This window comes from Scleropages formosus, chromosome 8 (assembly GCF_900964775.1).
Source record: "Scleropages formosus chromosome 8, fSclFor1.1, whole genome shotgun sequence".
In the NCBI taxonomy this organism is placed as follows: Eukaryota; Metazoa; Chordata; class Actinopteri; order Osteoglossiformes; family Osteoglossidae; genus Scleropages; species Scleropages formosus.
The window spans coordinates 19,274,314-19,301,615 of record NC_041813.1 but is presented as its reverse complement, the minus strand read 5'-3'; the positions used below and the strand labels follow the sequence as shown (position 1 = coordinate 19,301,615).

Below are 27,302 nucleotides of genomic sequence, written 5' to 3'. Positions count from 1 at the left end.
GGCAGAGAGGGAGAGAAAAACATCTCAGGCGAGAAGTAGGCCACCTGGCCCACTTCCCGGAGCACTCCTGCGGTTCAGGATGCTCTCGTTTCGCTTTGACCCCTGAATCCAGCCACCGGGTTGCTCTGTCCAGTCTGAACATCCAACGTCCGTTCGCAAGGCCATGCGTCTATGGCTTTTTTCGCGCCGGCACGCTTGCTCCTGGGTCGAGGCTCCTCTGCAGGACGTGGCGCAAGTCGACACCCCCGGCTTCTCAATTCCGTGAGGTTGTCGCAGAAACCAGATGATGAGGGCTAGCGACTGTGGGGATGGCATTCGTTTACGCTGGAGGTTTTTTATGCTTGCCTTGCCCTTCCTGGAGACATTGTGTTGACTTGGGCCACAGGTGAGCTGAAAGGTCTCCCTTGTGGGGGGTAGAGGTTCGAGACCCACAGCAGGACTTTGAATGGTAGCCCTACATTGCACTCACCTTCTCCAGATGTTCGTTGTTCAAAACGCCATGTTTATGGACAGCTGTCATAATTCACAATCTTGCTACTTCTTGCCTTTAAATTCCAGCAGCTGAAATCTGTTCATTTGGGTTTGTTAGGGTTGTAGAGCTACCTGAAAGTGATGTATTTATGTACAAAGCAAGATATTGAAACTGCTGGTAATTTTGTGATGGGGTGTATGGTAGGAGCTTGATATTCAGTCTAATGTTAATTATTATATTAGCAGAGTTCCACACCATCTACACATTATCCTTACTGGGGTCATTTCAGTGCATGGAAAGACCATTTCTTTTCCCCATGTATTTATGCGTGTAAATCGTTTGTATCTGCAAGTGATCCGTCTTACCAGGAAATCTTACCGAAGAAAACTGCTTTACAATTAGAAAAGTATGATTTATGTTATGCCGTGTCTTTTTTTGGTTTTTTTTTTTTTTTTGGATGGAGCTCAGTGTCACGTTCCTCCTGTAGGGGGAACCTTCTCAGCCCTGCCGCTCCACCACTTCTTGGTAACGCCGGTGAACCATAAGCTGCTGGCGACCCCACAGAGTGAGAGAGCGCACATCTATTCGGAGAAACAGACGCCTCCTTTCCTGGAAGCGCTGAAACCCAGAAACCTCTTTCTCGTGTCATTCTTATCAAAGTCACAAAGCACGCAGAGATGTCAAAAGAGATGAACTCTACTTTTAAGGGTATCTGTGGGCAACGACAAACCTCTGTGTGTGTATGTGTGTGCATTCGCCAAAATGTTTTTTATGCAGTTCTTTGTATATTTTTGACCTGCGTGCAGCAGTAATTTTCAAGCACATCACTGAGTCAGAACCTCACCTTGCAGGTCGTTCATTGGTTCGCTCTTGTTACGGCCAGATGCATCAGCAGTTGCTGTGTAAAACAGGTATGGGCTAGTTCCGAGGCCAGGAAAAAAAAAAAAAAAAAAAAAACCCTAAATCCAGATCAAAGTGCTATAATCTTTGTTTTAGGGGAATCCCAGCCTATGTTCGCCATGGCGACCTGCCACGGCACAATCGGCCAGTTTCTCGGTCTCCGCGAGCTTTTCTTCTTCTGCTTCGGGTCCTGGGCATTGCAGCGCTGTGGAAATAAACGCGCGCGTTACGTAGCCCGTCCCTGAGGTGCACTTTGTGAGCTGGACAAGTCTCCAGTCTCCCAATCTAAGTCACGTTTGCGAGTACAGGTGAACCTTAACCCCGTCCTCTGCTGCCGGAACCACAGATCTATTGATTTCATTCCAGTAAGACTTGTCCGAAGCGAGAGAGGCGGGTGTGCTTTTTGTGTGTTGGTATATCTTTATGGGCTGCTGTTGAAATGGCCATTTCTTGGAGCGTCAACATGTGAAAACAATATAAAACATGAGATGCCATTCAACAGATATTTACTGCATGGCTAATACAGTAATATATGTATACACTGGTACTCTAGTATATAGCCAGCTATCTTACTTATTTGTATAATCCATTTTTTCCACGCTCTGTGTCACTGTGAGAAGAGCGCTCTGTAAAAATGAATTGAATTGAATTTAAAGGAAATGGTCAGAGTTAACAGGAAAGGGAGGAATTCTGGCTGTTACACAAAGAATGACATTCCAAGTCATTCTGCTTTTCTGGAGACGGCTTTACCGGCCAAGCAGTTTCACTTTTACCAGCGATTCCCCATTTTTGAGAAAAGGCAGCGTTCCTGAAAGTGAGCCCTGAGAAGGGAACCAGGAAGTCTAAGTGAACATGAAGAAAAACCTTGAAAAACTCCCTGATGGGCTGAGAATGGCATGTGCTTTGTCCAGTAGAGTCGCCAGGGATCGGAGGGCGGTGGATAGAGAACACGTATGTATGTGTGTGTGTGTCAGACTGGTAATGTCACATTTACACAGGAGGTTAAATGTAGAAACCTATAATCGCTCAAGGCATTAAAATGATTCCACAAATTGTGTTCTCTGGAAATACAAGGAACGGTGCCAAAACATGCTTAAAAAAAGCCGTCGGGCTCCTTGTGATTTGGCTTGGAGTTTACCCTGAAATAAGGACAAGGAAGGCTGGTTAAAAGATAGATTGCAGAACACTTAACCTTGAACCATGCAGGGAAGTGATAAGCGCTGTCGGGACCAGACTCCACCGAAGAGCTCAGGTCAAACCTCAGCATCGCAGTCATGCCGACACTACCCACTTCCATTTCTTGTAAATTTCACCGCAGCGCAAAAGCAATTACTGTCACTGTAGCCCCGCCCCCTCTGCTTTGAACATCTCGGGTGTCGCGGGCATCCTTCGCTCGTGATCGATTTCGCCCGGCGCTTCTGGAACCGATGGATTTGACCGAACCGACTCTCGCCAACCGCCAGCTGTCAGAATGCATCTCGGTGGAGTTTTGCTTCATCTTTACCTTGTCGAGCCAACATCAATTCTCAGGCAGGACCAAATGGTGCTCATGGTTAAACTTAGTCTGTCCAACCCAACGTTTATCATAAGTGCATCAGTTACTTTAAATACCCTGCCGGACACTTTTTTCTTCTGCACGCCGCTACAAACGGAGCTGAGCTGATGCGCAGAGCCTGCCGCGTAGGAATCTGTGCTCGTTTGAAACCAGGAGCAGAAATCCGACTTTCTCCGTTCCATGAGTAAAAACAACCATCTGGCAGGAAGCGGGCAATAAAGACTGAATTAGTTAAGGAGTGAGAGTTAAATTTTCAGAACAAAATTTATTTTCTGTATAAAATCCTAAAAATATAGCTGTCTGCATAGCAGAAATATCGTGGCAGGGCACCGCGTGCCCTGCATAGTGTAAACATTCACAGGTGTAAACTTCTGAGCTGGAGTGTTCAAGTCTTCTTTCGTAATATTTTAGCTTGCTGCCATCTTTCATAGAACTGAGCACGGTAGCAATACACAAGCTCTCAGGTGTCTCGCACCCGACACAGCAGCGCGTTAATGCGTTTCGACCCGTCATCACAACCGATACGGGAAGGAGTTCAAGAAGTCTTTCAGGACCGGGTTCAGAGGGATGCTGTCGATCTCGTCTCCGCCGTACGTTTCAATAATCCTTTTGCGACACAGCTCCTGCAGAGACTGCAGCCGTACCCTCCTCAGAGGTTTGGTCAGGAGTTTCTTGGGCGAATCCGTGTAATATTCCAGAAGTTTGAACAGGGAGTCAAACTCCTCCTTGCTCCCGCACAGGCTGAAGCGCGAAGCCTTAAACGTGATGCGGATGTTCAAGGACCCGGTCCCGGACACATAGCTGAGCGTGAAGAAGACGTCCTTCTGACTGCTGTCCCGGATCAGGAAAGTTCCCACAGGTTGACCGTGAAGCGTGACCTCCGCCTGCTTCGCGGTCATGGTACCCCAATAGAAACCGCTATTCTCCAGCATGGTGGTCGTCTCGGCGATCATTTTGAATTCCTTCTCGCTTTTGAACGGACGGAAATGTGTCCGGTTCTCCGAGCCGGCTGGGACGACCGGGGGAGGCCTGGGTCTGCGACGGGGGCGGTTGGCTTCCGGGAGTTCAATCCTGCCGTTTTCTGCTGCTTCTTCTGCATTGCCTTCCCGGTTATTGTGAGTTACCATCCTACAACATAGACCAACGTGCGTGGCCTTCCATAGCGTCCGTCATCAAGGTGATCCGGGTGAGGCCTTTCGATCTGCAAGAAACGGCAACGACCGGGTTCAGTTCCGTCACGGTTGGCTGCGAAGACTTTGCCAGTGGCTCGAGCGCGCCTTGGGTGTCGTTAAACCCCTACGTCGTTTTCGCTGCGATGCGGCGAAAGAGTTAAATTGCACCTCTGGCGCAGACCGCTGGAGCAAAAACCTAGAGTAAAGCGAAAGTAAAAATCTCTGTGGAGCACTGAGTTTGCCAACACCATTTGGTGTCGACCCTCCCGATACCCACCAGTCTGCCTTTTCCTGGTAAACTGTGCATGAAGGCATAACTGGTGTGCAAAAAGACGTGCGTTTTACTTGCACGTGTACACGTGTGGATCCGATTCCAGCCCTCAAGGTGCGTGACAGCAGAACACCTGAGCCCAGCAGGTCTGACTCTGATCTGTGCACCAATGAGCTGTGCTTCAGCTCCCATGACTTTTTCCTACTAGGCTGTAGCCTTTAAGTTACCGATCCGCCTTCGCAGTGCATTTCACAAGGTCCCAAAACATTTTTAGTTTACATACAACATATTTAGAAAAAATATGTATCTATATGGAAAACGCTCTGAAATACAGTGAAGGGTAGTGATCTTACCGTCGGCGCTGTGTCAGAGTGGTTTATCCGAGTGAAAATCCAGAGACAAACGGGTGAGGTGTGAAATCCGCGGCGGAATCCTTTTAGCGCACAGCGGATCTGCCAGGATTTGACCACAGAAGGTGATGATGATGATGATGATGATGATGGCGATGATCTTTACACGCGCACCTGGTTCACGAGGTGCCTCCTCTCCTCTCCAGTCCATCGCATCATGTTTCTGTCCCCGTCCCAGCACTGAGATCTCAGGTCATACAGTTTCTGTGTGGGAGGAGACAGCGCGCGCGCGCGCGCGCACACACACACACACACACACACACACACCGTGTGTGTGTGTGGCGCGCGCGTCTTCCTAGAATCCCTTCGCTTTCGTTATGTGAAAGATACGCCGATACGCAGAAATCGGCTTCTTCTTCCGCACAAGACACTCAGAAACACACACACACACACACACACACTACTAAATCACACGCCACTGACTGACTCGCATCCCACATCATGTCACACTTCCAAGCAACCGACAACAGTAAGAAAAGTGACTCAAGCAAGCCAGGTATCGATGCCACCCCTTACCCAGAGAACAGCAAAAAGGTGGTTAGATTATTGATTAAGTTCTGGTTTGCACACTTTTGCTCCCCCCCCCCCTTTTAGCAAGGACGTGTAGAGTTTCAAGCACGTACACACTCATAAGCGAAATTACAACAAAGTAGCAGTGTGACATCGTGCCGATCTCCACTGGAACTTCCAGTTGATGATCGTATAGGTAAAATTCTAATCTACTGCCCTCCACTCACTGTAATAAATAACCGACGGGTTTTTCTTTCACATAATAATAATAGTTTAGAAATGGAACCTCAGTTTATACCTTGAGCTGAACAAAACACACGTCGATACACTTCCCCGAATGGGATGATGAAGGAAACACGGATGTATGGTGATTCGCTGCAGGTCCGGCACTAAGAAGTCAAGTTCTAAAGTTTTAAATGCTGGACGAGCTCGAGCGCCGCTGAGAAACTAGGTGCTTCTCCGTGAATTTTGGAGGCCTCTAGTGGTGTCCTGGTGAAAAGACACCGCGGTCTTCGTGGAAGTCGGGCATTGATGTTGGGTATTGTGGACCCCAGAGAGGTGGGAAGCTTTTTTCAAACCGTTCGCTTTCTGATTGCCGGAGGCTCCTGCTTTCAACCGGGAGAGATGTTCTCCTTTTTCTGCTGGAAAATGGTGCTTGCACATTACTTTCACAAATGACAGCCTTATTTCCAAACATTTGCACAGTTGCTCAGCTGCTCTCTCTGTGGCTGTGAAAGCGTACTTTGGATGGCATGGAAATATCATTCATTATCAAATAGCAGCCCCTAGATGGTTAAAAAGAAGGAACTTTTAAATGTATTCCTGCGGCTTGTCACAGGCAACAAGCGCGTTGGATAAGTTATAGGACTGGAAATGAAACTCGGCGTAGCAGCTGGACATTTGCATGTAAACCAGAGACGCTTAGCTCCCATTTTTACACACCCATCTGAGTTTCATTTCTACAGAACAGACACTTGGCCAGGTGGATAGAGGTTACCGCATCCCGTCCCTCTGCAAGCATTGCCTTCCTCTTTTCAGCTACAATACACACACACACACACACACACACACACACACATTTTCAGAACCGCTTGTCCCATACGGGGTTGCGGGGAACCAGAGCCTACCCAGCAACACAGGGCGTAAGGCCGGAGGGGACACCAGTCCGTCGCAAGGTACCCCAAGCGGGAGTCGAACCCCAGATCCACCGGAGAGCAGGACTGTGGTCCAACCCACTGCACCACCGCACCCCCAGCTACAATACAATAAAGCAATATTTTGGCTGCTCTTGCGTTGTGAAGCAGAACATACATGCAGCTTGCAGTAAATCATGATGGGCCCTTAACAACTGCTAACCAAAAGGAAAGGACAAGACTAGTTAAAGCTGACAGTGCAGCTTTTGCTCGCGTGCTTTGCTGTTTCACTCTTATTTGTTATTTCTGTGAAGAAGCTGGACGTTTTCGTATTTCTGGGAAGGACCTGTATGTTTGTCATCTAAAAAAAGCACATAGAATGGCATGTTACTGCTTGGTCAAAATGCACCATTGCTAGATGTAAGAATAAAAATGAAACAAAAAGAAAGAGCAAATATTCAGAATAACCTGAAACGTATCACTTTTCCGGGAAGGCGACTTTTTCTTCTGAAGAGCCGATAAGGATGGTAGATAGTCAGGCCCTAGTGCAAGCCGGAAGTTTTCTCAGGAAGACAATGAAAATTAAATTTACCTGCCGTAATTCGAGAGGGTCCTTGCCATGGTCTGACAGCCCAACCGGAGTGCACACTACCTAACCCCCGTGCCTCCAGGATAGGTTCTGAACCCCTGCCACAATGTCTTGGACTATTTTTATCGATAATGAAAGGTTGGATGCCTGAACGGATTTGAGAGTAAATAAATAAATAGATAAATGAGAGGGTTATTTACTTTTAAGTGTAATTGTTTGCTGTTCGCCTCTGCAGAACAGTTTGATGCAAAACGCTGCTACCATCCGAATGATTTATGTTACTTCATCCTGCAATCTCCTTCCTCCGGCCGGTTGTTGAATAGATGAGGCTCTGCTCAAAACACAGTGGTGTGAAATGCTGTTCTTTTTATTTTAAGAAAGAAATGGAACAAGGAACCACCCTCTATCAGTCATCCTAACCGAAAGTGCAAACAGAATCAGGCTTCGTAACCGAAGGAGCAGACAAATGAAGCCCTAAAAAGAGACCTGCCGGAGTCAGAAATATCTCAGACCTGAACACATGCCAAGGGCTCTTTGCTCTTTGTTTCTGATACAGTTCTAGGTTTATGAGAAAGTGAAAGTGAAAGTTTCTCCCCCCAGCTGGCCAATCTCACTAATCCCCTCCCTTTGGAGCCTCCTGCTTAAATAATAAACATCACACACCAAATTGCCCCTCACTTACCATGTATTGTGTGACTCTTAAGAGATTAAAATGGTTTTGTACATTCGCGATGCTGCGCAACGTGACTTAGTTGTGAATGGTTTGCTGGGCTCCTTTGAATTTGCGTAAATAAAAATTACATCAGTGCAAGGAAAAACGCGACCACGAAAAAAGAACGTTCTGTACTTTTACGATCTGTGAAGTCGGACTTGCCTTAGATGAAAAACAAGAAAAGCTGGAATGCGAAAGGCAATTCTGCTGTGCATTCGAGTGTCATGTTTCATGCCTCTTGTATGTGGCAAACCTTGGTGAAGCTCGGTATAATGAATAATAACAGTTAAATATTACAAATGGTGTGTAAAATGTAAATGGGAAGCAAGCAATGAATACTAAGCCGAATGTATGTAACTCAAATATGTAGCTTATTACCAGTAAGTGAAATCTCATTTCGGAAATGTTCTTATTCCTGCTTTAAAATGAGGAAAGGATTAACCGGCTCGAAGACTAAGAAAGCAATATTATTATTCATTATTCTCTTTTTTTTGTCCTCAAAGAAATGGCTTAAGCTTCATACTTTGCATTTTTTCTTTGGAGTACAGCACTTTCAACAGCCCTGTTAAATTAAGCCCCTCAAAAAACAGCCCATGTCAAATATTAGGCATTAATATATAAATGAGCTATTAACATCTAAACCAGGTTTATATTTAATCAGTTACACGAGGGGCCTTATATATTTACTTTTAGCCTCGTGTTGATAAAGGAGGATGTTCCGGAAACTTTCATTTTGTCATGCGCGATTCCCAGAAATCACGTGCCTGGAGTGATGAAGTTCCATGCCAGCCCGAGCTGAGAGCTTTGCATTTATTGCTGTGTTTCCCTGTCTAAACAAAGTACTGATTGTGTGTCGCATAGGCACGTCAGTTAGACTTCAGAGAAAAAGCCACAAAGACAACTGATTGTTTTTACAGCTGAACGTTTACCTGTGACATAAGTCATCCAAGGCCCCCATACCCAAGTGTACCAAATTTAGAAAGAAAAATGAACTTACAAACACAATACGCTAGAAGGGTGGAGGTGCATGTAATCTGATCTCCTACGAAGCCCATGGTTTCAGCCCTTCTCGCTGGGAGTTTATTTCATAATTAACTCCTTGCTTTAATCAGATTGCTATGATATTTTCCATGCAAATAACCGAAGATGCGTAGTTCTTCGTGGTCTCCTGCATGCCGATCCGCCCTTTTTCTCTTAGGCATAAGCAGACCAACATAGATATGAGGAAACTTGATATTGCCCAAGAAACATTATGTTTACAGAGTGTGTGCAGTGTGCAGTCCTGGTCCTGCTGACACCCTGGTGACCCCTGATTTTTATTCAAGCTCACCTAAGAAATTCATCAACTCTGACCGAGTAGCTTCTTGAGACAGTGGCATGGCCTAAATCATGGGAAACTGAAAGCGTTACTTGATGACGAATAATAATTTATGAGACTGTTGTACTGGAAGAGTTTTATTTAATGGTGAAGACTTCATTCAGTGAGCTGTACTACTATTAATATAAAGGCCTTCATTCTCCCGCTTTGATCAGTTGCACATTGTTCATAAATGAGTTTTATAAGGACAATAAAAATGCATTCTGTTTTAAGTTCTGCATGCACATGGGGGGGGGGGGGGGGGGGGGGTGTCTCACCGGGAGCAGAACTTAGAGCTCCTGCTCTAGTGCCTAACTGCTTATGCAAATTTTTAAAATTTATTTTGCATACATTACATTTAGGGGGGTGCGGTGGCGCAGAGGGTTTGGCCGGGCCTGCTCTGTGGTGGGTCTTGGCTTTGAGTTCTGCTTGGGGTGCCTTGCGATGGACTGGCGTCCCGTCCTGGGTGTGTCCCTTCCTGGGTGTGTCCCCTTCCCCCTCCAGCCTTGTGTCCTGTGTTGCTGGGTTAGGCTCCGGTTCGCCGCGACTCTGCTCGGGACAAGCGGTTGCAGACATTGCGTGATTGTGATTGTGTGTGTGTGTGTGTGTGTGTGTGTGTGTGTGTGTGTGTGTGTGTGTGTGTGTGTTACATTCATAACCGTTCTCCACTGAACTATCAAGGGTAAGAGCGTCGCCGTCAGCGCATCACTGGTGTCCTCTAGTGGGCACTTCAATTACTACAGCTGACCGAGCCTCAGGTGTACAGCACAGGTACTGTTTGAATGGATTTATTACTGCTGTTTCTGGACAGTGAATTTAATATGAAGTTAATATCAAATAAATGTTAAACATTTTCTCTTGCAGGTGTTGGTAAAATGCTGTTATTTAGGGTTATACAATACCAATATATATTTTGTTAAAAGGTGTTCTTGTATTAATAAATTGCATTTGTAAGCATGAACGCATGGCCTGTGAAAATATGAATCTCGATATTATTACATAATTAATTAACTCTTCCACCTCCCACCGGCACCTTGTGCGCTTCCTGAGCTCTTGAAACATTTGATGGCGGTATAAAAAGGTGCATGAAAATCCAGCACGATGTGGGCCGCGATTCCACGGTGGAAACGCATAAGATCATCTGAAGCCCACGCAAGTTTTCCACAAGCCCGGAGCCACACATCCTCTCTGCGCTCAAACGATGAGACAAAAAAGGGAAGGGGGAGGGGGGTAAATTGAGAGGAGCGCGTGGCCGATGCCAGTCTCGCGGCACTCATAATCTGATTATTTCAATTCGTCCGATTTGCGGATTAGCGCTAAACGCGTTAAACGTGTCGGTACGTGTGCATCTTACAACCGCACTCCCTTTGAAGGGCCTCGTAGTAGGAAGCTGGAGTAACAAAGGGGAGCCGTACTATGGTTTACTATTATTTTAGGAGAAGGGTGTCATTTCTCAGACGGGCAAAGAGAGAAGAGGAAGGGAGGGAGAGAAGCGGAGCATTTGTCGTCCTCATAGCGAATGCTTTGGCTGGCCCGTAGCGCCCCCTACTGCCCCCTGCTGCCCCATGCTGCCCTGCACTGTCCCATACTGCCCCGTACTCCTCAATCCTGCCCCATACCGCCTCTGTGCTTCATCATCCTGCGAGAGATGCCTTCCTGTCAGTAGACAAGACATTGGCAGGAAAATGACCCGATCGTCATGGAAACCGCCCAAGGCGAGGACACATTGCCGGGCTCATGCAGAAAGGGGAGAAGGGGACACTTCTCTTTAGATCCCTTACGTGGAAAGCTGGGGCAGTTTGCCACCTGTACCTGGTACACCCCAGGCCGTGATCTAATTTCGGAGACCGCCCTTGGCGGGGGCTCAAGTGTCTGCGCGGTGCATTTGCGAAGACGCCAATATTGTTTCATCCGGTGCTCATTCGCCAAAGGGTATCCTGTTTTTTATAGTCAATCAGAAAAATGCAGGTAGCAGACAGTATTTCTGACAATATGATAAAAGTGCACATATTTAAATGCAAAGCACTGTTTTAGCCCTCAGTCTTTTCCCACTTTAATTTAACACCCCCCCCACACACACCGGTAATCTATTGATCAAGGCCCAGGGATGCAGGGGAGGGACTCCACGTGCATGCTTTAGGGGTGGGTGCAAGGCGTTCATGGCAACCATGCAGTCCCCGTCTTCCGGCACTTTCCGTACTCTTCTGTTCCTACCGGAGATGTGATCAGCCCTCTGAGCGATCCGCCTTCCCTCCGCTCTCTGCATTATATAAGAGCAGCGCACATTAGTCATACGTGGATCTTTCCGGGTTGTTTCACGAAACAAGACGTATGATGTTATTGCACAGGAAATAAATGATCTGCATGGAGAGGCTTCCTCATAACCTAAAGATATTTTTTCATCATGTTTGTACTGCAGGCAAGGAAAATAATTGCTCAGTGAAGAACCCGTTCAAATTCACAAGTCTCGTCGCAATACCTTTTCAGCAGCGGATTGCAGTTTTTCTTTGCTTTTCATTTCGGTTAGTTTCTTTTTATTTCTGTCTGGGCAGCACAGCATCGCAGCGGGTAGCACTGGTGCCTCACAGCTTCTGGGCTGGGGATTTGGACGTGGGACCTGCAGTGTGGAGTAGGATGGGGCAGTCTCCGGAGTTTATATGTTCTCCCAGTGTTTGTGGGTTTTATGCAGTTGCTCTGGTTTCCTCCCACAGTGCAAAGGCATATTTTTCAGGTGAACTGGTGACTCCAAGTTGCCCTTAGTGCCTGTGTGTGTTTGCCTTGTGATGTAGTGGCATCCAGTCCAGGGTGTACCCTCCCTTACACACCATACTTCCTGAATAGGCTCTGGACCACCTCAACCCTGCACAGGAAAAGCAGTTACTGACAATGGATGGATGTTTACTTCAGGGAAAAAAAATGTATATTTACTTACTAATTTAATTATTTTAGCAATGGGTTAGAGCTTCGTGATCTGGGCCTCAAGAAAACGTGGTTCTAGTTCCCCTCCAGCTATGCAGTCATGTACAATTGATCCTTTTGTGAATTTCTTCTTTTGATCGCACGCGCGTGTGTCTGCTCGGTGCGCGTTGAATTGGCTGAATGTTCATTCGGCTCCTCCTTATCTCGGAATGCGAGCATTATGCATTGTTTACAGTACCGGGGCCAGACCAAATTATGAATGCCTCCTCGATTTCCATAATGCATTTCCATGGCAACTATAAGAAAGCCCTTCGTACTTCCGGCACTGTAAATTAAGTTTCGTGTTTTGCGAGCCCAGAATGTTCTGCAGGTAGAGGACGGAGGCTGCCTTCGGACGCGGAGACGTTGCATTTGCTTTTTACATGCAAAACACTGGGACGTTATCAGGCGAGAGAAAACACAGCTCATGTAAATGATGCTCAGCACACACTCCCTCCGGTGCCTGCCTCAATGGTGTGTGTGTGTGTGTGTGTGCCCACCTTCATCGAGGCCTCCGCGACACACACCCACCTGCTCACATGCCTTCCCCATGCAAGTCAGCTCCGGGGTCAGCGCGGGAGAGGGCGAACGGCAGGATGACGCTGCTCCGGGTTCGGAGGCGTTGCGCAGGTGCGCCAGCGGGGAACAGGTGGGCAACGCGGCCCACGGCAAGCCTACAGGGGATGAGTTCTTACCTCATCAATACGCGGAGCACGGTACACCTCCTTAGCGCATGTGTGGCCGAGCTAAGAGTCCTGCCAAGCTATAGGACGCTCAAATATCTTTGGATTAGTTTCGAATTAATTTCAGCACTTGTGTGCCATGATGTCAGAGGAAAGGCACAGGTCCTACATTCACGGGATCAGAAAACAGAACAGCGAGTGGTCACTCCACCAGTTTACATATTACATGTATCCACTGGGTTCCTGACTCTAAATTTACAGTCAGATCACACAACATCGGTACTACGTACATATCTGTACGCAACTATATCTGCACTTCGTCCTGAGGACCTCATGCTGTTCTGTATTTTATTTACTGCTGCTCAGAGGTCAGAGATCAGTTCCCTTGTCTAATTTGTATTTCTTGTCATGTCTATTTATATATGTATTTATATATGTATTTATACATGCGATGTGTGTTTATTGTGTCGTGTGGCACCGGGCCAAATTATGCTACATCTGAACCTCTGCAAAACCCACTTTTCGCAATATACCCTTGTGGAGTGAAATGATAAGAAACAAACACATTTTGGTGCAAATCTCATCATTTTTTTAGTCTGATGCTTGTTTCCCACTTTATAGCCTATTAATGAAGGTGCGGGGGGGGGGGGGCGACTGCGATATAATATCATTTTTCTAGTTTTAGTTCACTGTGTGAACACAACAGCACTGCGTAGGTTACACTAAATGATCTTTGTGTTTGTGTGTATGACTTGCAGTATAATTCAAGTGATGTGAATGTTTTACGTGGGAACATAAAATGTACGTTTAACACTGATGTCAGTGCGATTTTATTTGTGAGTTTCACTTTCGGTATAGTTATTTTTCGGATTTTATAGTGAGTTTCTCCTGGAATTTTGTCTTTTGCACGCTTGACATGTGCACCCAATTTTTTGAAGCCTTGTTCGTTTGGAATGCTGTTCTTTTGACAAGTGAAGCAGCTGGAAGACTGCAGGAAAAAGATTTAGACAATGTTTTGCTGTAGGCGGCACAAATCAGTCCAGACCTTCTGGGTTGATATCACATCATATAGAGGGTCCCTCCAGAATATTTTATGTTCTACTTGTATCCTTTGTGTTGAAAGGGTTGTGTCCACTGTCACTGTCATTGAGTCCATGCACCTGGTTGCTGCTCGTTCTCTTCTTCTCATTCAGCTTTTCCAAGCTTTGTTGTCTTTTTGAGAGAATCCAGCCTTCTCATGACGTGTCCAAAGTATGATAACTTCAGTCTCATCATTTGTGCTCTTCGGTAAGAGTCCTGGATTGATTTGATCCAACATTCACTTGTTTGTTTCCTTTGCTTTCCATGGTGTCCTTTAAAGTCTCTTCAAGCATCAAAGCTCAAAGGAGTCCATGTTCTCCTGCTTCTTCAGTGCCAGCCCTTCCCATCTACACACCGTCATTGAGAATTGTACCTACTGAACAGTTTTGTTCTTGTGGACACGTCAACATATCGGAGGTTCCTTTCCAGATCTTTCATTACAGCTCTGCTAGGGTTTGACATATTTCCTGCTACATCCCTCACTGTAGACTATTGGACAGCTATCCAATGATGCAAACATTGTCAATAACCTCTGTATCTCTGTTGTTAATTAATTAAATGTCTGTTTTTGCTTTTTAAAGGAGAATGTCGGATTGGTCACACAGGAAAGTGGTATATATGTTCCAGCCTGCTGTTCACCATGCCACTCCTCATTTATCTGATGCTTTTCTCCAGTAGAGCTTGTAATCATACACCGATCAGCCAAAACATTAAAATCACTGACAGGTGATGTGAATAACATTGATTGTCATTACAATGGCACCTGTCAAGGGGTGGGATAGATTAGGCAGCAAGTGAACAGTCACTTCTTGAATTTGATGTGTTTGAAGCAGGAAAAATGGGCAAATGTAAAGATTTCAGCAACTTTGACAAGGGCCAAATTGTGAAGGCTAGATGAGTGGGTAAGAGGATCTCCAAAACGACAGGTCTTTTGGGGTGTTCCCAGTATGCAGTGATTAGTACCTACCAAAAGTGGTCCAAGGAAGGACAACCCATGACCTGGCAACAGGGTCATGGGCACCCAAGAGCTCACTGATGTCTGCGGGGAGTGGAGGCTAGGCCGTCCGGTCCAACCCAACAGAACAGTTACTGTAGCACAAATTGCTGAAAACCTTAATGCTGACTCCCATGATAGAAAGGTGTCAGAACACAATGGATTGCAGCGGAGAGGGCTGCGTAGTCGCAGACTAGTCAGAGTGTCCATGCTGACCTTTGTCCACCTCCGAAAGCGCCTACAATGGGCACGTGAGCATCAGAAGTGGACCATGCAGCAATGGAAGAAGGTGGCCTGGTCTGATGAATCACTTTTTTTTTTTTTTTTTTTTTTTGATTATGTGGATGGCTGGGGAGAGGGACGCAGTGGCACAACGGGTTTGGCCTGGTCTTGCTCTCTGGTGGGTGCAGGGTTCGAGTCCTGCTTAGGGTGCCTTGTGATGGACTGGTGTCCCATCCCCCTCCAGCCTTGTGCCCTGTATTGCTGGTTTAGGCTGCGGTTTGCCGCAACCCTGCTTGAGATAAGTGGTTTCTGACTGTGTGTGTGTGTGTGTGTGTGTGTGTGTGTGTGTGTGTGTGTGTGTGTGGATGGGCGGGTGCATGCGTATCATTTACCTGGGGAAGAAATGGCAGCAGGATGCACTATGGGAAGGAAGCAAGCCAGTGGAGGCAGTCTAATGCTCTGGGCAATGTTCTGCTGGGAAACTTTGGGTCCTGGCATTCATGGGGATGTTACTTTGACAGGTACCACCTACGTAAAGATTGTTGCAGACCATGTACCACCCCTTCATGGTGATGGTATTTCCTGATAGTAATGGCCCTGCCACACTGCAAAAATTTTTTTAGGAATTGTGTCATGAGGAACATGACAAAGAGTTCAAGGTGTTGACTTGGCTTCCAAATTCCCCAGATCTCAATCCGAGTGAGCATCTCTGGGATGTGCTGGAAAAACAAGTCCGATCCACGGCGACACCACCTTGCAACTGACAGGACCTCCTGCTAACATCTTGGTTTTACATACCACAGGACACCTTCAGAGGTCTTGCGGCGTCCATGCCTCAACAAGCCAGAGCTGTTTTGGCAGCACATATGAATGTTTTAGCTGATCGGTGTAAGTTCCAGTGATTTTACCATTTCTCCAGCTAGGTAACTTTTACCATGAATTCAGGCTAAGCACCTTACTGAAGGGTACTACAAGAGGAGGTGAGATTTGAACCTAGGTTCACCGAGTCCAAAGAAGAGGGCAGCACTAACTACTACACCATCTGCTGCTCAACATTGCAATTTAATCCACTGCATGTCCTGAGAATATGAATCCCACACAAACTGAAAGACTCCTTAATCACCTCCAGATGAAACAGTCTTGCTCACAGCACAGGGAAGGTTTACAAAACATAATTATGCCACATGAGTCATAACTGATCTGCTCTAATGAAGGAACTGAACTATGAAGTTTTCTCCCATGGAAAGTTTTTCTTTAAAAAAAAAAAATAGTTATATCGGGAAAAAAAAAGCTGCTATTTTCAGAAAACACGGCAGGCGGGTGAGAGGACGGACACCCCCACGTGCCGCAGGTACCGGCCCTCACTTTTATTCTCAAGGAAATCCGCCCCTCCGACGAACCGTTATGCGCGTGTTTATCTCGAGCGTCTTTTTAGGCATTATGATACTTCGCGAGACCTGGACCTGAACCTGCAACCTTCCGTTCCCCAGTCCCGGTCCTCAACCACTCCACAGGGGAGCTCCTTCTCTAACCTGTCCGCCCTGTTCACGCGCCGACATCTGTTGCTCTTTGCAAAATGAGGCGCGTCTCAATCTCAGGTGCGCGAGATTTCTTTTTTAGACCTTAAATTAGGTTCCGATCACAAAAGGCAGCGCGCGGGGAGGACAGTGGGGTGGGCCTCGCGGGCCCGAGTGGGACGAGGTGGTGGGACAAACCGGCTGGGGGAGGCGGGGTTTCGGCGCAGCATCACATGTGAGAGTGAGTGGGATCGCAGCTTCCCCAGACCTGCGCTCACTGTTCCAGCGGAGCGGCGCGGCGGCGGACGCGTGCTGCAGACGCTCGTGCTCGTTCTCGTTCTCGTTCTCGTGCTCGGACTCGGACTCCTCGCTCGCTCGCCGAGAGAAGAGAAGAGAAGAGAAGACGAGACGAACTTGCACACGGAGCGGCTCGCGGTCCTCGACATGGCTGACGGCGCGCAGAGCAGCGACGGCGAGAGCGGAGGAGCGCGGATGCGAGGCTTCGCGCGGCAAGGCGCGCTCCGCCAGAAGAACGTTCACGAGGTGAAGGACCACAAGTTCATCGCGCGCTTCTTCAAGCAGCCCACCTTCTGCAGCCACTGCACGGACTTCATCTGGTGAGGCTGCGGCGGGGTGGTGGTGGTGGTGAGGGGGGGTCCATCGGGTGCGCGTGCTCTCGGTAGGGGACAGGTGAGGTGACAGGTGATGCTCAGTGGCGACAGGTGATGCTCCGGGTTCTGACAGCCTGGTGATGTGCCTTTGCGAGCCCAAAGTAGACCCCCCACTGAGTGGCATGTGCATGTTGAACCACAAAGGTGATGTAACTCTCCGTATTTTCATTTTGCACAATTTTTTTTTTTTTTTTTTTTTTTATTTCTCACTGGAGAGTGCCGAAATGGACTTGGAAAGGATTAGCGGTACGATCGGCTGCGTTGGGATGCCTGACATCCTTTTTTGCGTGACCAAGGAGTTATGTAAATATGTAAAACGAGTTTATTTGGAAACTTGTACGGTTTTCTGTTTCTTTCCTTGACGAGCCGCATAAGTGAGAAATAAGCAACAGCTTCTCCGAAGTCTTGATGTGTGATTTTTATTGGCACAGCAGTTAGTGAATTAATTAATAGGTGGGTCTTGCTTTCAGATGAATGCTTTTTACTGATTGCCAGCTGGGGAACAATAACTGGTTTTCTTTGCTTTCAGGGGATTCGGCAAACAAGGTTTCCAGTGTCAAGGTAAGAAATAGAAATCTGGGACGAGAGTCCCTACCTGTTGTCCATATGTGAACCAGGCCATGTGGGACACCGCCGTGGGAAGGTCATTATAGCGCCGATCTGGACGTCCCACAGACCTGACCGTTTGTCTCAAAGTGCCTAATCTGGTTCTTTAAACTGGAAAGTATCTGTGTTACTACCATCCCCCCATTGTACCAGTTCCGGTGATGATTTACAGCATGAAGGTAGGAGCTGGGTGAAACCAGGAGAAATTAATTTCCAAGTTGGGGCTCCTCAGAGAGTGGGACTTGAGCAGAAATTAAGCTCCTGCTGCCTTTATTTTTTCAGGGCAGACAACAAGGGTTCGCTGAATCCGAGCGGCTCCGTGCCAGGAGCTGGACTGTTTGAATTGACCTTTTATAATCAAGCCGTGGTCTTTTTCCGTGACACCAGAAGTATCTAAAATGATCACCTTAGCTCTATAAAACATTAATCATAAGCATTACAACTGTCTCGTAAAATCAACACCACCGGTTTTTTTGGTTATTCTTAACTTGAGCGCCATCGTCCTAATTCCACACTGTATTACTGAACGCAGCCATGGATGTGTAGAACTCTTTATGAGGTATCACTGGCATCATCTGTGCCATCCCCCCCCCACCCCCCGTGCTTTGCTATGTTTCAAAGTGTTCTTGGGCACTGTGAAATGTACGTAAAAATAATGAATGAAATTGCACCAGCTGTCTACCTTTCTATCTTTGCAGTTGGAGAGGACAAGATTCGCAATAATAGGTTTCAGGGTGGGTTTGGACTTATCAAGTGAAACCGCAAGGTTTTCTTATTGTTTTCAGTAAGGCAATATCCATGTCGACTTAGTGAGTTTCTTAGTGTTGATTTAAAAATGAAGCTAAAGAGACACCATCTCTGATTGGAGACCACACCAGTAAAATCACACAATATAGCGTGGAGTAATGTTGGTAGCGGTTACGCTCTGGAGTAACAGTGAGAAGATGCTTGGTCGCTACAAGCTTCGTGAGCCATGCTCTTCAGTAACTTGCACTTCCCATCAATAGACCTCATCGCACTGTTCAGACATCGAGCATTTCAGTCATTGAGTTTAATCACACTCTTCCATTTTTGGCCCCTTTAGTCACTGGTTGTCACCACACTCTTCACCACTCTCTTCAGTCTTTGACACTTTCAGTCACTGGTCTTCGTGACACTTAATCGTCGTCCCTTTAACAGTCATTAGAGTGTACTGCGGTGTACTACAGTGCTTTTTCTACATCAGGAAGGATTAAATATATTAGTTATTGCTTGCAAAACATCACGGATTTACAGATGGACCCTGTTTCTACATGGAAATCAAACGGTTAATTTCAGTATCTCACTTATTCATATGGGGGGGTGCGGTGGCGCAGTGGGTTGGACTGGGTCCTGCTCCCTGGGGTTGAAGTCCCGCTTGGGGTGCCTTGTGATGGACTGGCATCCCATTCTGGGTTCTGGGTGTCCCGTCCTGGGTGTCCCCCCCCACGCCCCGTGCTGTCGGGCTAGGCTCCGGCTCCCCGCGACCCCGAATGGGACAAGCGGTTTGGACAGACTTATTCATATGATACCCTGTGTTTTACTCTTGTGGAGCATAACCTTCAGAGCATGTTGAGTGAATTTTCATTTGAAAATGATCCATTTTAACAAATCTTTTTAATAATTTTTTTTTTTTCTCTGGCATTTTTTCCAAGCAGGGAGTACCACATTGTGTGTACAAAGGGTTGAGGTTGTATTCGTGCCTTGCAATGACCCATGATCTCTGGACCCTGTGTGTACTGTCTCTAGTGATTAAAATACCCGTGCTACGTGACCAAGGCCAAAGTGACTGCCCCAGGAAGCTGAAAGGTGACTTAAGAAGTATGTGGCGTGAAAACCGGTTGAGTGATTGCAAGCGTCTTATTCAAAATGTTTTGTTTCACTATACTGTTGCAAAGTGAACAGGAAGAGGAAGTGTATCGCATCTGTACATGTTTTTGTCAGGAGGTCCGTTACACCTGTTTTTTTTTTTTTTTGTAGGTCTGATTTTCCGGCGATCGCTTCTGGAACATTCCAGCCGTGATGCAGCTGTTATGTAATTAGGGCTCTTGAACTTATCATTGTGTTGTTACTTTGTCAGTAATATGACTATTTACAACAGGACAAAGGGGCAGCTGGTAGCGTAGTGGTTAGAGCTGTTCCCTTTGGATCCAAAGGTTGTGGGGTTGAATCCCACCTCCCGCTGTAGTACCCATGACCAAGGTACTTACCCTAAATTTCTCTCGTAAAATTAACCACCTGTATAAATGGATAAATTGATTGTAAGTGGCTTTGGAGAAAATGCATCAGCTAAATGAATACATGTAATTAAGCTTCCAAGTCTTCTTTATTTATGCATGAAAGCTTGTTTTATTTTAATTATTAAATAAAGAGCTTTAAAATACCAGCTGATGCGTTGAATGGACACATTTGTTGTCTTGGAATGTCCAAGAGGGGGGAAAAAACAACAAGTTAAGCTAGCTGTGTCACTTGTCAGGCATTAAATTTAAATGCCTGGAATGTATTTTGGTGAATACATTTTAAATTGGTTCTGCTGCTGAAAACAATGTCATATTGTCTCGTGACAAAGGAATTTTTCGTGTGCAGTTTTTTTTTTTTTTTTTAAACTGATGTCTGTGGATAAAACGGGGCCGCTGTCTGGGCAACCAACCCGCCCCCCTCGTGCATTTTGTCCGCCAGTCAATCACCCGCTTTGTCTTTTTCCTAAGGCCATGCCTAAGGAAGGCTTCCCCTGCTGCATCACCTTGTCAAATGGCTGTCCATCACACTGAGCTCATTACCTAAACTACTTGTAAAAGCAGAAGAGATGCTTGCAGTACAGCGATTCAGTGACTAACAGTAGATAACAAGGGGTTTTGTGAGCAACCGTAGCAATGCACAATGTAGTGTCAAGTAAGGGTGACCGTGATGCATTAACCTGCAGCGTGAATTTAATTAGCTGCATGGAAATTGTCGCTCAGGCAAAAGTTTCCTTCGGCGTCATTTAACTTTGTCAACACCGTCTCTATTTTAAAAACTCGACTCTGTGCCTAATGCTTTGCTGCTGCTGTGGAATTATCCTGCCAGTAAGATGTCAAATAATTGCAAATCGTTTATTGATTGATAAAATTGACTCACGTTAATGTTTGGCTTCTGTGAAAAGAAGTTGGAGGGTGCTGGTGGAAAGAGGAGGAGATGTTCCATTCCCATGGCATCTGAATAGCTGTCAAAGTATATCTAAGGGTGGTCATGCTATAAATAATCAGGGTTTGTGAAAAATCAAAACAGATTTGTTTCCTTTTGGCAGCTCCCACTCCCTCACACCAGTTTGATGGGGCACAAGAGACATATATAAGGCCACTATTCAAGATTTACCACAGTTTTGGGAAATATTTTAAACGGTGGCAGTGAACTTTGCACTCTCTAGGTACAAATATAATTTTCAGGGGTAGTTTTAACACGTTTGGTCATGCTTTTGGCACACGCCGCCTAACACCAAATGACTTAATTTGCTCCGTCTTACAAGCAGGCGGGTAGCTTCCCTAACAACTTTTACAGTACATTTAATGTTAAACAAAACACCACAGTAGGTGGCATAGTGGTTACAGTAGTGGCCTTGCAGTCAAAGGGCTCAGGTTTGAACCCCTGTTCCTGCTATAATACCTTTGATCAAGGTCCTTACCCTGAACTGTCACAAAAAATTATTTGGAGTAAATCATTGCAAGTAGCAAAAGCATCGGCCAAATTAATAAACCGAAATATTAAGGGACAAAAGATTTTCGCAATATGCAGTCCTTAGGTGAAGTAGTGCAAGAAGCCGCTGAAAGTTGCATCTGCGAGTTTCGTTGTGCCACCGCGATGTAAAAATGGTTTGTGGTCCTCAGCCCGTAGAAAAAAAAAATGCTGGTGAGATTCGTAGCCTCTCTTGCAAACTCTGTTTGGCTCATTAGCTAGCTGCGCTTCTGTGACATACGATAGCGGCTGTCAGGGTTCCCTTGGGGAAATGGAATCCCACCCCCGCATCATGGCCCGACACTCTGTGGTGCAGATGTGCCGCTGGCGAGTGAAGCTGAAGCTCTCTGACAGAGCGGTGCGTATTCTACCGTAGAGTTTGTGACTGGCGCTCATACTTGGACCTTGTCTGTAACGTAAGGATGCCGCACGATGTTGTGAGGTTAATGGCGCCGGATCTTGGGCGAAGATGCTGGTACAGTTACAACTGTAGGACCCTGTGTGTGTGTGTGTGTGTGTGTGTGTGTGTGTGTGTGTGTGTGTCGGTTTCTGTGGGTGTTTTTGTCTCTGCAGGTCTTTTTGTTATTCTCAGCTGTTTGACAGGGAGCTTGAGAATCAGTTTGAAGTTGCTTTCCTGCAGTTCTGGGGTATACTCATCAACCCCACCAGTTTTTTTTGAACAAATGAAGAAGAGGGAACTAGATTCTTGGGTGGGGGAGCTGCATCCTGTCGCCACGGCAACACTCGGGCAATTTGGGCAGCATCTTCAGTCTTAATTACAAAATGACAGGTTTTAGAGAGCGGTGGTCATCTGTGCTGCAGAACCGGGATGAGCAGAGTGCGGGGAGGTGGAGGGGGTGAGGTGGCAGCTGAGGAAAAGTGAGAATATGGGAGATGGACAGGTGATGGGAGATGGAGATGGAGGAGTGATACATTGGCTCTGCTGAAATGGAGGAGGAGGCTGGCATGTTGGTGAGGAGCAGCGCAGTTATGGTGCAAAGAGAGATGACCTGAAGGTCAAGGAGTCCACCTGTCAATCCAGTGAGAGACACACCCAGAGCCACTGCATCCCCTTGTTTTATGTTTAACTACCCTTGTTACGGTGGTGTTTATGTGCTTGGCAGCCTTTCTCGTCCAAAGCCCCTTTCGTAGCTTAGCATTGCACACTTCTACCAATTTTAACATCTGGATGGTAACTGAGGTTATTTGATTTTTTTTTTTTTCTCTCTTCTCTTCAGTCCTTTCATATGCATTTTGATTCATGTTTTGTTCCCAACAGCAAATGCGAAGTCCCCTGAGTGGGTAGCTGACGTATGCTCTGGTTTACATCCTCGCCAACTCTGCCTTCTTTTCATTCTGTGGGTCAGCTGTCACCGTGCGGGAGGCTCGAGCACCAAAAGGAGGAGCAGCTAGTGCCTCATGCTGACAGCCAACAACTTGCTGATGCCTGCCTAAATTAATGTGCAGTGAGAGGTTAATCCCTACCTATTGTCCCACCCCTCTCCAGCAGAATGAAGGCAAGTTCTTCTGCTGTTGCTATTCCAAGTCACAATTGGCAATTAGTGCAGCTCGGACTCGAACTACGTTCCGGAATGTGTAGCTAAGCCTCCGTGTGGTTACTTGGCTCAGCCAGCTGAAGCTTGGGAGACCCCAACGGAAGCCCGTTTGGCTTTCCTGCTTCTCTCAAGAGCACAAGAGTGATTCACATACAGAGATTTAAAACTAGAAATGCCAGCAATTCAGGTCCTCAACTACTGCGAGCTTTTTTAAGTTCTTGTAGACTTGAAATGCACACGGTGTGTTTACACTACCCACTTGAGGAAATTCCTGCGAACATGGGCGAGAAAACACAGTGCTGGCCTTGGGTAAAGCGCGGTCCGCACTTCCTTCAGCTTCAGAGGCTCCTGGGAGTTAAACTGACGCTTTATCTCAGCGAGGAGGGACATGACAGCTATTGTTATTTTCTTTTCAGTTAGCTGTAGGCGGTATCTTTATTTACTCTAAATGCTAGGAACTATTTTGTTGACCAAGAATTTTTCTTCAACCCTCCGATCTTAAAAAAAAAAAATAGAAAAAAAATCTATGCAAATTTTGCCAGGGCATCATAGATTAGCGATGTCAATGGTATTGAGATCACACCTGCGTTGCAGAGGCCACTAGTGTTGAGTGGCCTGATTAAAAGATTGAGAGAAAAGCAATGACACGGTCACAGTGTGTTGTCCCAAACATGTAATATGCCCAAGAGATCAGCAATAGGTCGAGATACACAAATGCAGAGAAAAAGGGATGGATGGTCGATAGATACATGTATGTATCCATCCACTGATGGATATAGAAGTAGGAGAGGGAGCAAGGCAGCCTTCTCCTGCTGTGGCAAGTTAAGACCTCCCGCAAACCCAAATGTTCATTGCCAGTGTGAACACCAGACCACACCGCCAGCCAGTCACTGTTAACAGAGACCCCCAGAAGATTTGCCCTCATTTTCCTTGTCTTCCTGTTCTCGAGGAAATCCAAATGCAGCAGCAGGGGTCTCTCTTCTTTAGAGCGGCGCCCGCTGATCAACAACGCCAAGTACAAGCGCCGCTTTTGAAATTGCGGCCTCTCTGAAGGCTCTATAAATAGCAGACATGTTCCACAGAGGACGTTTGGTGGGGGGTTGGGGCTGTGGGGGGTGGGGGGGGGGGGTGGCTAGCGGGTGAGGGATCTGCGTGGGTGGTAGAGTGAGAGGAGATTTGTGCTACTAGATATGTGAGAGGGAAAAACGGTAGATAGGAGAAGTGGCTCGCACACATGAAAACTGCTCATCATGAGCTCTTCTAGAATTTTAGAAAATTTCCGTTTGATGCATCGCTGTTTTTTTTTTTTTTAACCCACACATTGAACAGATCAAATGCGTAGATCGCCCTGCACACCACTTTAACTTCAGTACTTTCAGGCCCAGTTAATGTCACTTTAACATTTTGGGGTCAGGAGCTGAATCTTAAGTACCTTATGTTCACAGTAAAGATAACTGAAGATCTCGTATCGCTAGAAGGGAGATCACTGGAAGATGGTTGGGATTTCTTCACTACTGTATTCAGGTCTTCCTTTGCTGGAATGGAGCAGATCTTCATAGTAGGGTTTTGACCGTCATGGTTTCCATGCCTTTCCCATAGCTGGTGACTGGTGGCATTGCCACTGGCGTTGGAGATGGCATTGACTCGCTCTTTCACGCTCTCCATTCTACGTTAATGTCAAGACGCAGTCCCGCATTGAGTACAGGGTTTGGGGTTGCTTTGACCAACGGCTTTCTCCGATTTTTGAAGAACAGTAGGCGTTCTGTGCTTGTACGCTTGGGTGATCTCTGTGAGCACTTGTTTGTGCTTACAGGCTTTTGTAAACACTAATGAGACTCAGAACGTCCTGTAATTACCTGTTTAACTGTGTTAGTTAAATGAGGTTTACATCACACTGCATGTTTCCACATATCATTGGTCTGTCCTTTTGTTCTTCAGTAGACCTATAATTACACTGAAGACTCCATGCTTGCTGTAGGTAACTTACAGTAATTAAACAAGGAGCGTGCATTACGTTTAACAATATTAAGCCTTGATCCTGGACAGGAGTTCCTAAAATTACGTTTTCGCAGTGATTCAGTGATTTTTAGGTCTCTGAACGATGGCATATTTAATTTTTCCTTTGTCACAGACTGATTCATGTAGTTCTGAGGTATGAGGATTTTGTAACGGTTTGATGTAGTGTTACTTATGGGTGAAGTGTGGACCACACGGTCCAGCTGTAGCTGGTACTGTCTGCGCTGGCTGGCACCTCGTGAACGCTCACCTTAAAATCTTAAAATCAGAAGGGTCATGCTCAAAAATGTCAACAGAGGATTGACTCCCACCTGAGGGATATGTGAGCATGGGTAGTGATAAGGGGTTGTGACCTCTTGGGCACCATGTCACAAAACTGATGTAGCTGTTCTGATTCTCAGAGGTTTACAGTGTTGTGGGAAACTCAGCAGAGATTGATATCATTACAGTTGACTTGTGGCTGAGAGGTCATAGGATGAAGTTCTGGGGTCAAGGGTGGGGGATGGTGAGGGTTGGTAGGGTTTGTGAGTCCCTGTTCTGTTTTGCAGCTTGGTCCCTCATGTTGTTTTCAGCTTCGGCCAGTGATGCTTTTTGTGGCTCATTTTTCTTCTCCGTCGTTTGAACGTCAGTCCTTTCAAACAGAAAGCAGAGTGTATTACAATAATTGGATCTTTCAGTTGCCAAATGAAACCCGAGCACATTTTTGTGAAATGTGCCAAATCAGTTTTTCTGGAGGATCTTAGCAGGGAGCAACCAGTGCAATGGTCATCCATCCATCACTGTCTCTCTCTCTCTCTCTTAATGTCCTTCTTCTATTCCCACTCTGTGTTTGTATGAACCAGTCGCCTGTAGGATTATTTTAACATTAAAAATCGAAAGTAGCGCACAGGGTCCTACCAGCCCTCACTGATAATCACTGGCCATCCCAAGCAATTAGAAGCACAAGAAATGCTCATGTGTAGAGAAATGTGGACGTCAAGAAAAAGTGGACTCCCTGCCACCATTGCTACCCTCAGATCTGAGTCAAGAGTTCAGGTCTGTGTACAGCAGTTGCTGCCACGGGCGAGTGTGGCTCGGTTTGGCCTCCTGATGGAGGTATATGGAGAGTGGTGTTTTGCGGAGAGATTTTCCTGATGACTGCAGACTGACAAGTCCAGTGTCCTTCCATCCCACTGGATGTCCTTGCGGTCATGTGGGTCCGTTCCTTTTCTGCCGTCGCGTCATCAGAACAGTCTGCACTTGTCCATCTGGGGGATAGGGTAGGCTCTTGTTCCAGTAAACGGGAAAAAGGATCTTGGGGGTCAAGAGGGTCAAATGACTCTCACAGCCCCAGCCTGGACCCGACAGACATCTGGTGTCGCATCGCAGACTGGACAGGGTGCATGTGTTAGGGTGAAGGCAAAATGTAAATAATGAATCATCCATTTTGCTCTCTCTGTGGTTACTGCCATTAATATTACATTGCCATATTGTGTTATCTCTCGAGCCATGGGGGTATTCTTAGGCTGTCGAAAAACAGTGCGGCGCTTAGAGTCAGCTGTCGGCTGCAAACGTAGCGTCGTGCAGCATTTGTTCTTTAATATTCATGCGTCCCTTTTGTGTGACACCAGCCAACAAGGCAGCCATACTGTGGGGGACGCTAACAGGCAGCTTTTCCACCGCGCTCATAAATAATGCACCTTGTGATTCATACCGTACGGATGCACCTTTCCCTGCTCTTGCCTTTCGTGTGAGAGCTGCTTCCAGCATCGGCAAGCTGCCCTTCTGCACCTTTCAGTCAAGACCAACGGAAGCGTCTGTGTTCAGGCCTGGACGTTGCAGATAGTCAAAATATGGACTTTGTTACTGTTTTAGCTTCTGGGTTTAGGGTTTAATACAGTGAGGGTCAAACCTTGGCCTTTTTGGGTGTTGGAGTTCGTGCCACTGATTTTTGAGTGACTGGCCATTTCAGAGAAGCTATCTGGTGAACAAGACGATGACAGCCATAGTGTAGAGCTTCATATCAATGAATGACACGCTGAATTGTCTCATCACCCTTTACAATTTATCCTCCTTTGTCCCAGTGCTCTTTGGCCTCCTAACTTCAGTCTGAACACCACAAAACCAACAGTTCTGATTTTGAGATCCTTTCAGAAAATCTCCTTTTTATTGCAGTTCACAATCACAAATCCTTGCCGTTTACCCCATTC

The 27,302-nt window shown here is 46.4% G+C and overlaps 2 protein-coding genes across 3 annotated transcripts in view; one reads left to right on the top strand and one right to left on the bottom strand.

Moving 5' to 3' along the window:
- Positions 1–3,196: 3,196 nt before the first annotated feature.
- On the bottom strand, positions 3,197–5,395 carry socs1a (suppressor of cytokine signaling 1a). Its single transcript, XM_018757088.2, has 2 exons — positions 4,724–5,395; positions 3,197–4,128 (listed from the first exon to the last, which is right to left on the bottom strand). The coding sequence occupies exon 2, from the start codon at positions 4,052–4,054 to the stop codon at positions 3,440–3,442; it is 615 nt and encodes a 204-aa protein (XP_018612604.1). The 5' UTR covers positions 4,055–4,128; positions 4,724–5,395; the 3' UTR covers positions 3,197–3,439.
- An 11,479-nt stretch (positions 5,396–16,874) lies between these two features.
- Positions 16,875–27,302, top strand: part of LOC108937416 (protein kinase C beta type) — a 52,037-nt gene continuing 41,609 nt past the window's right edge. For both annotated transcript variants that reach the window (XM_018757356.2, XM_018757355.2), the window contains exons 1-2: positions 16,875–17,152; positions 17,736–17,767. In XM_018757356.2, the coding sequence (XP_018612872.2) occupies positions 16,980–17,152; positions 17,736–17,767 (205 nt within the window). In that variant the 5' untranslated portion in view covers positions 16,875–16,979. The remainder of the gene's footprint in view (positions 17,153–17,735; positions 17,768–27,302) is intronic.

Excerpts from the sequence above, each read along its gene's own strand:
- socs1a (XM_018757088.2), bottom strand. The coding sequence starts at position 4,054 with ATGGTAACTCACAATAACCGGGAAGGCAATGCAGAAGAAGCAGCAGAA.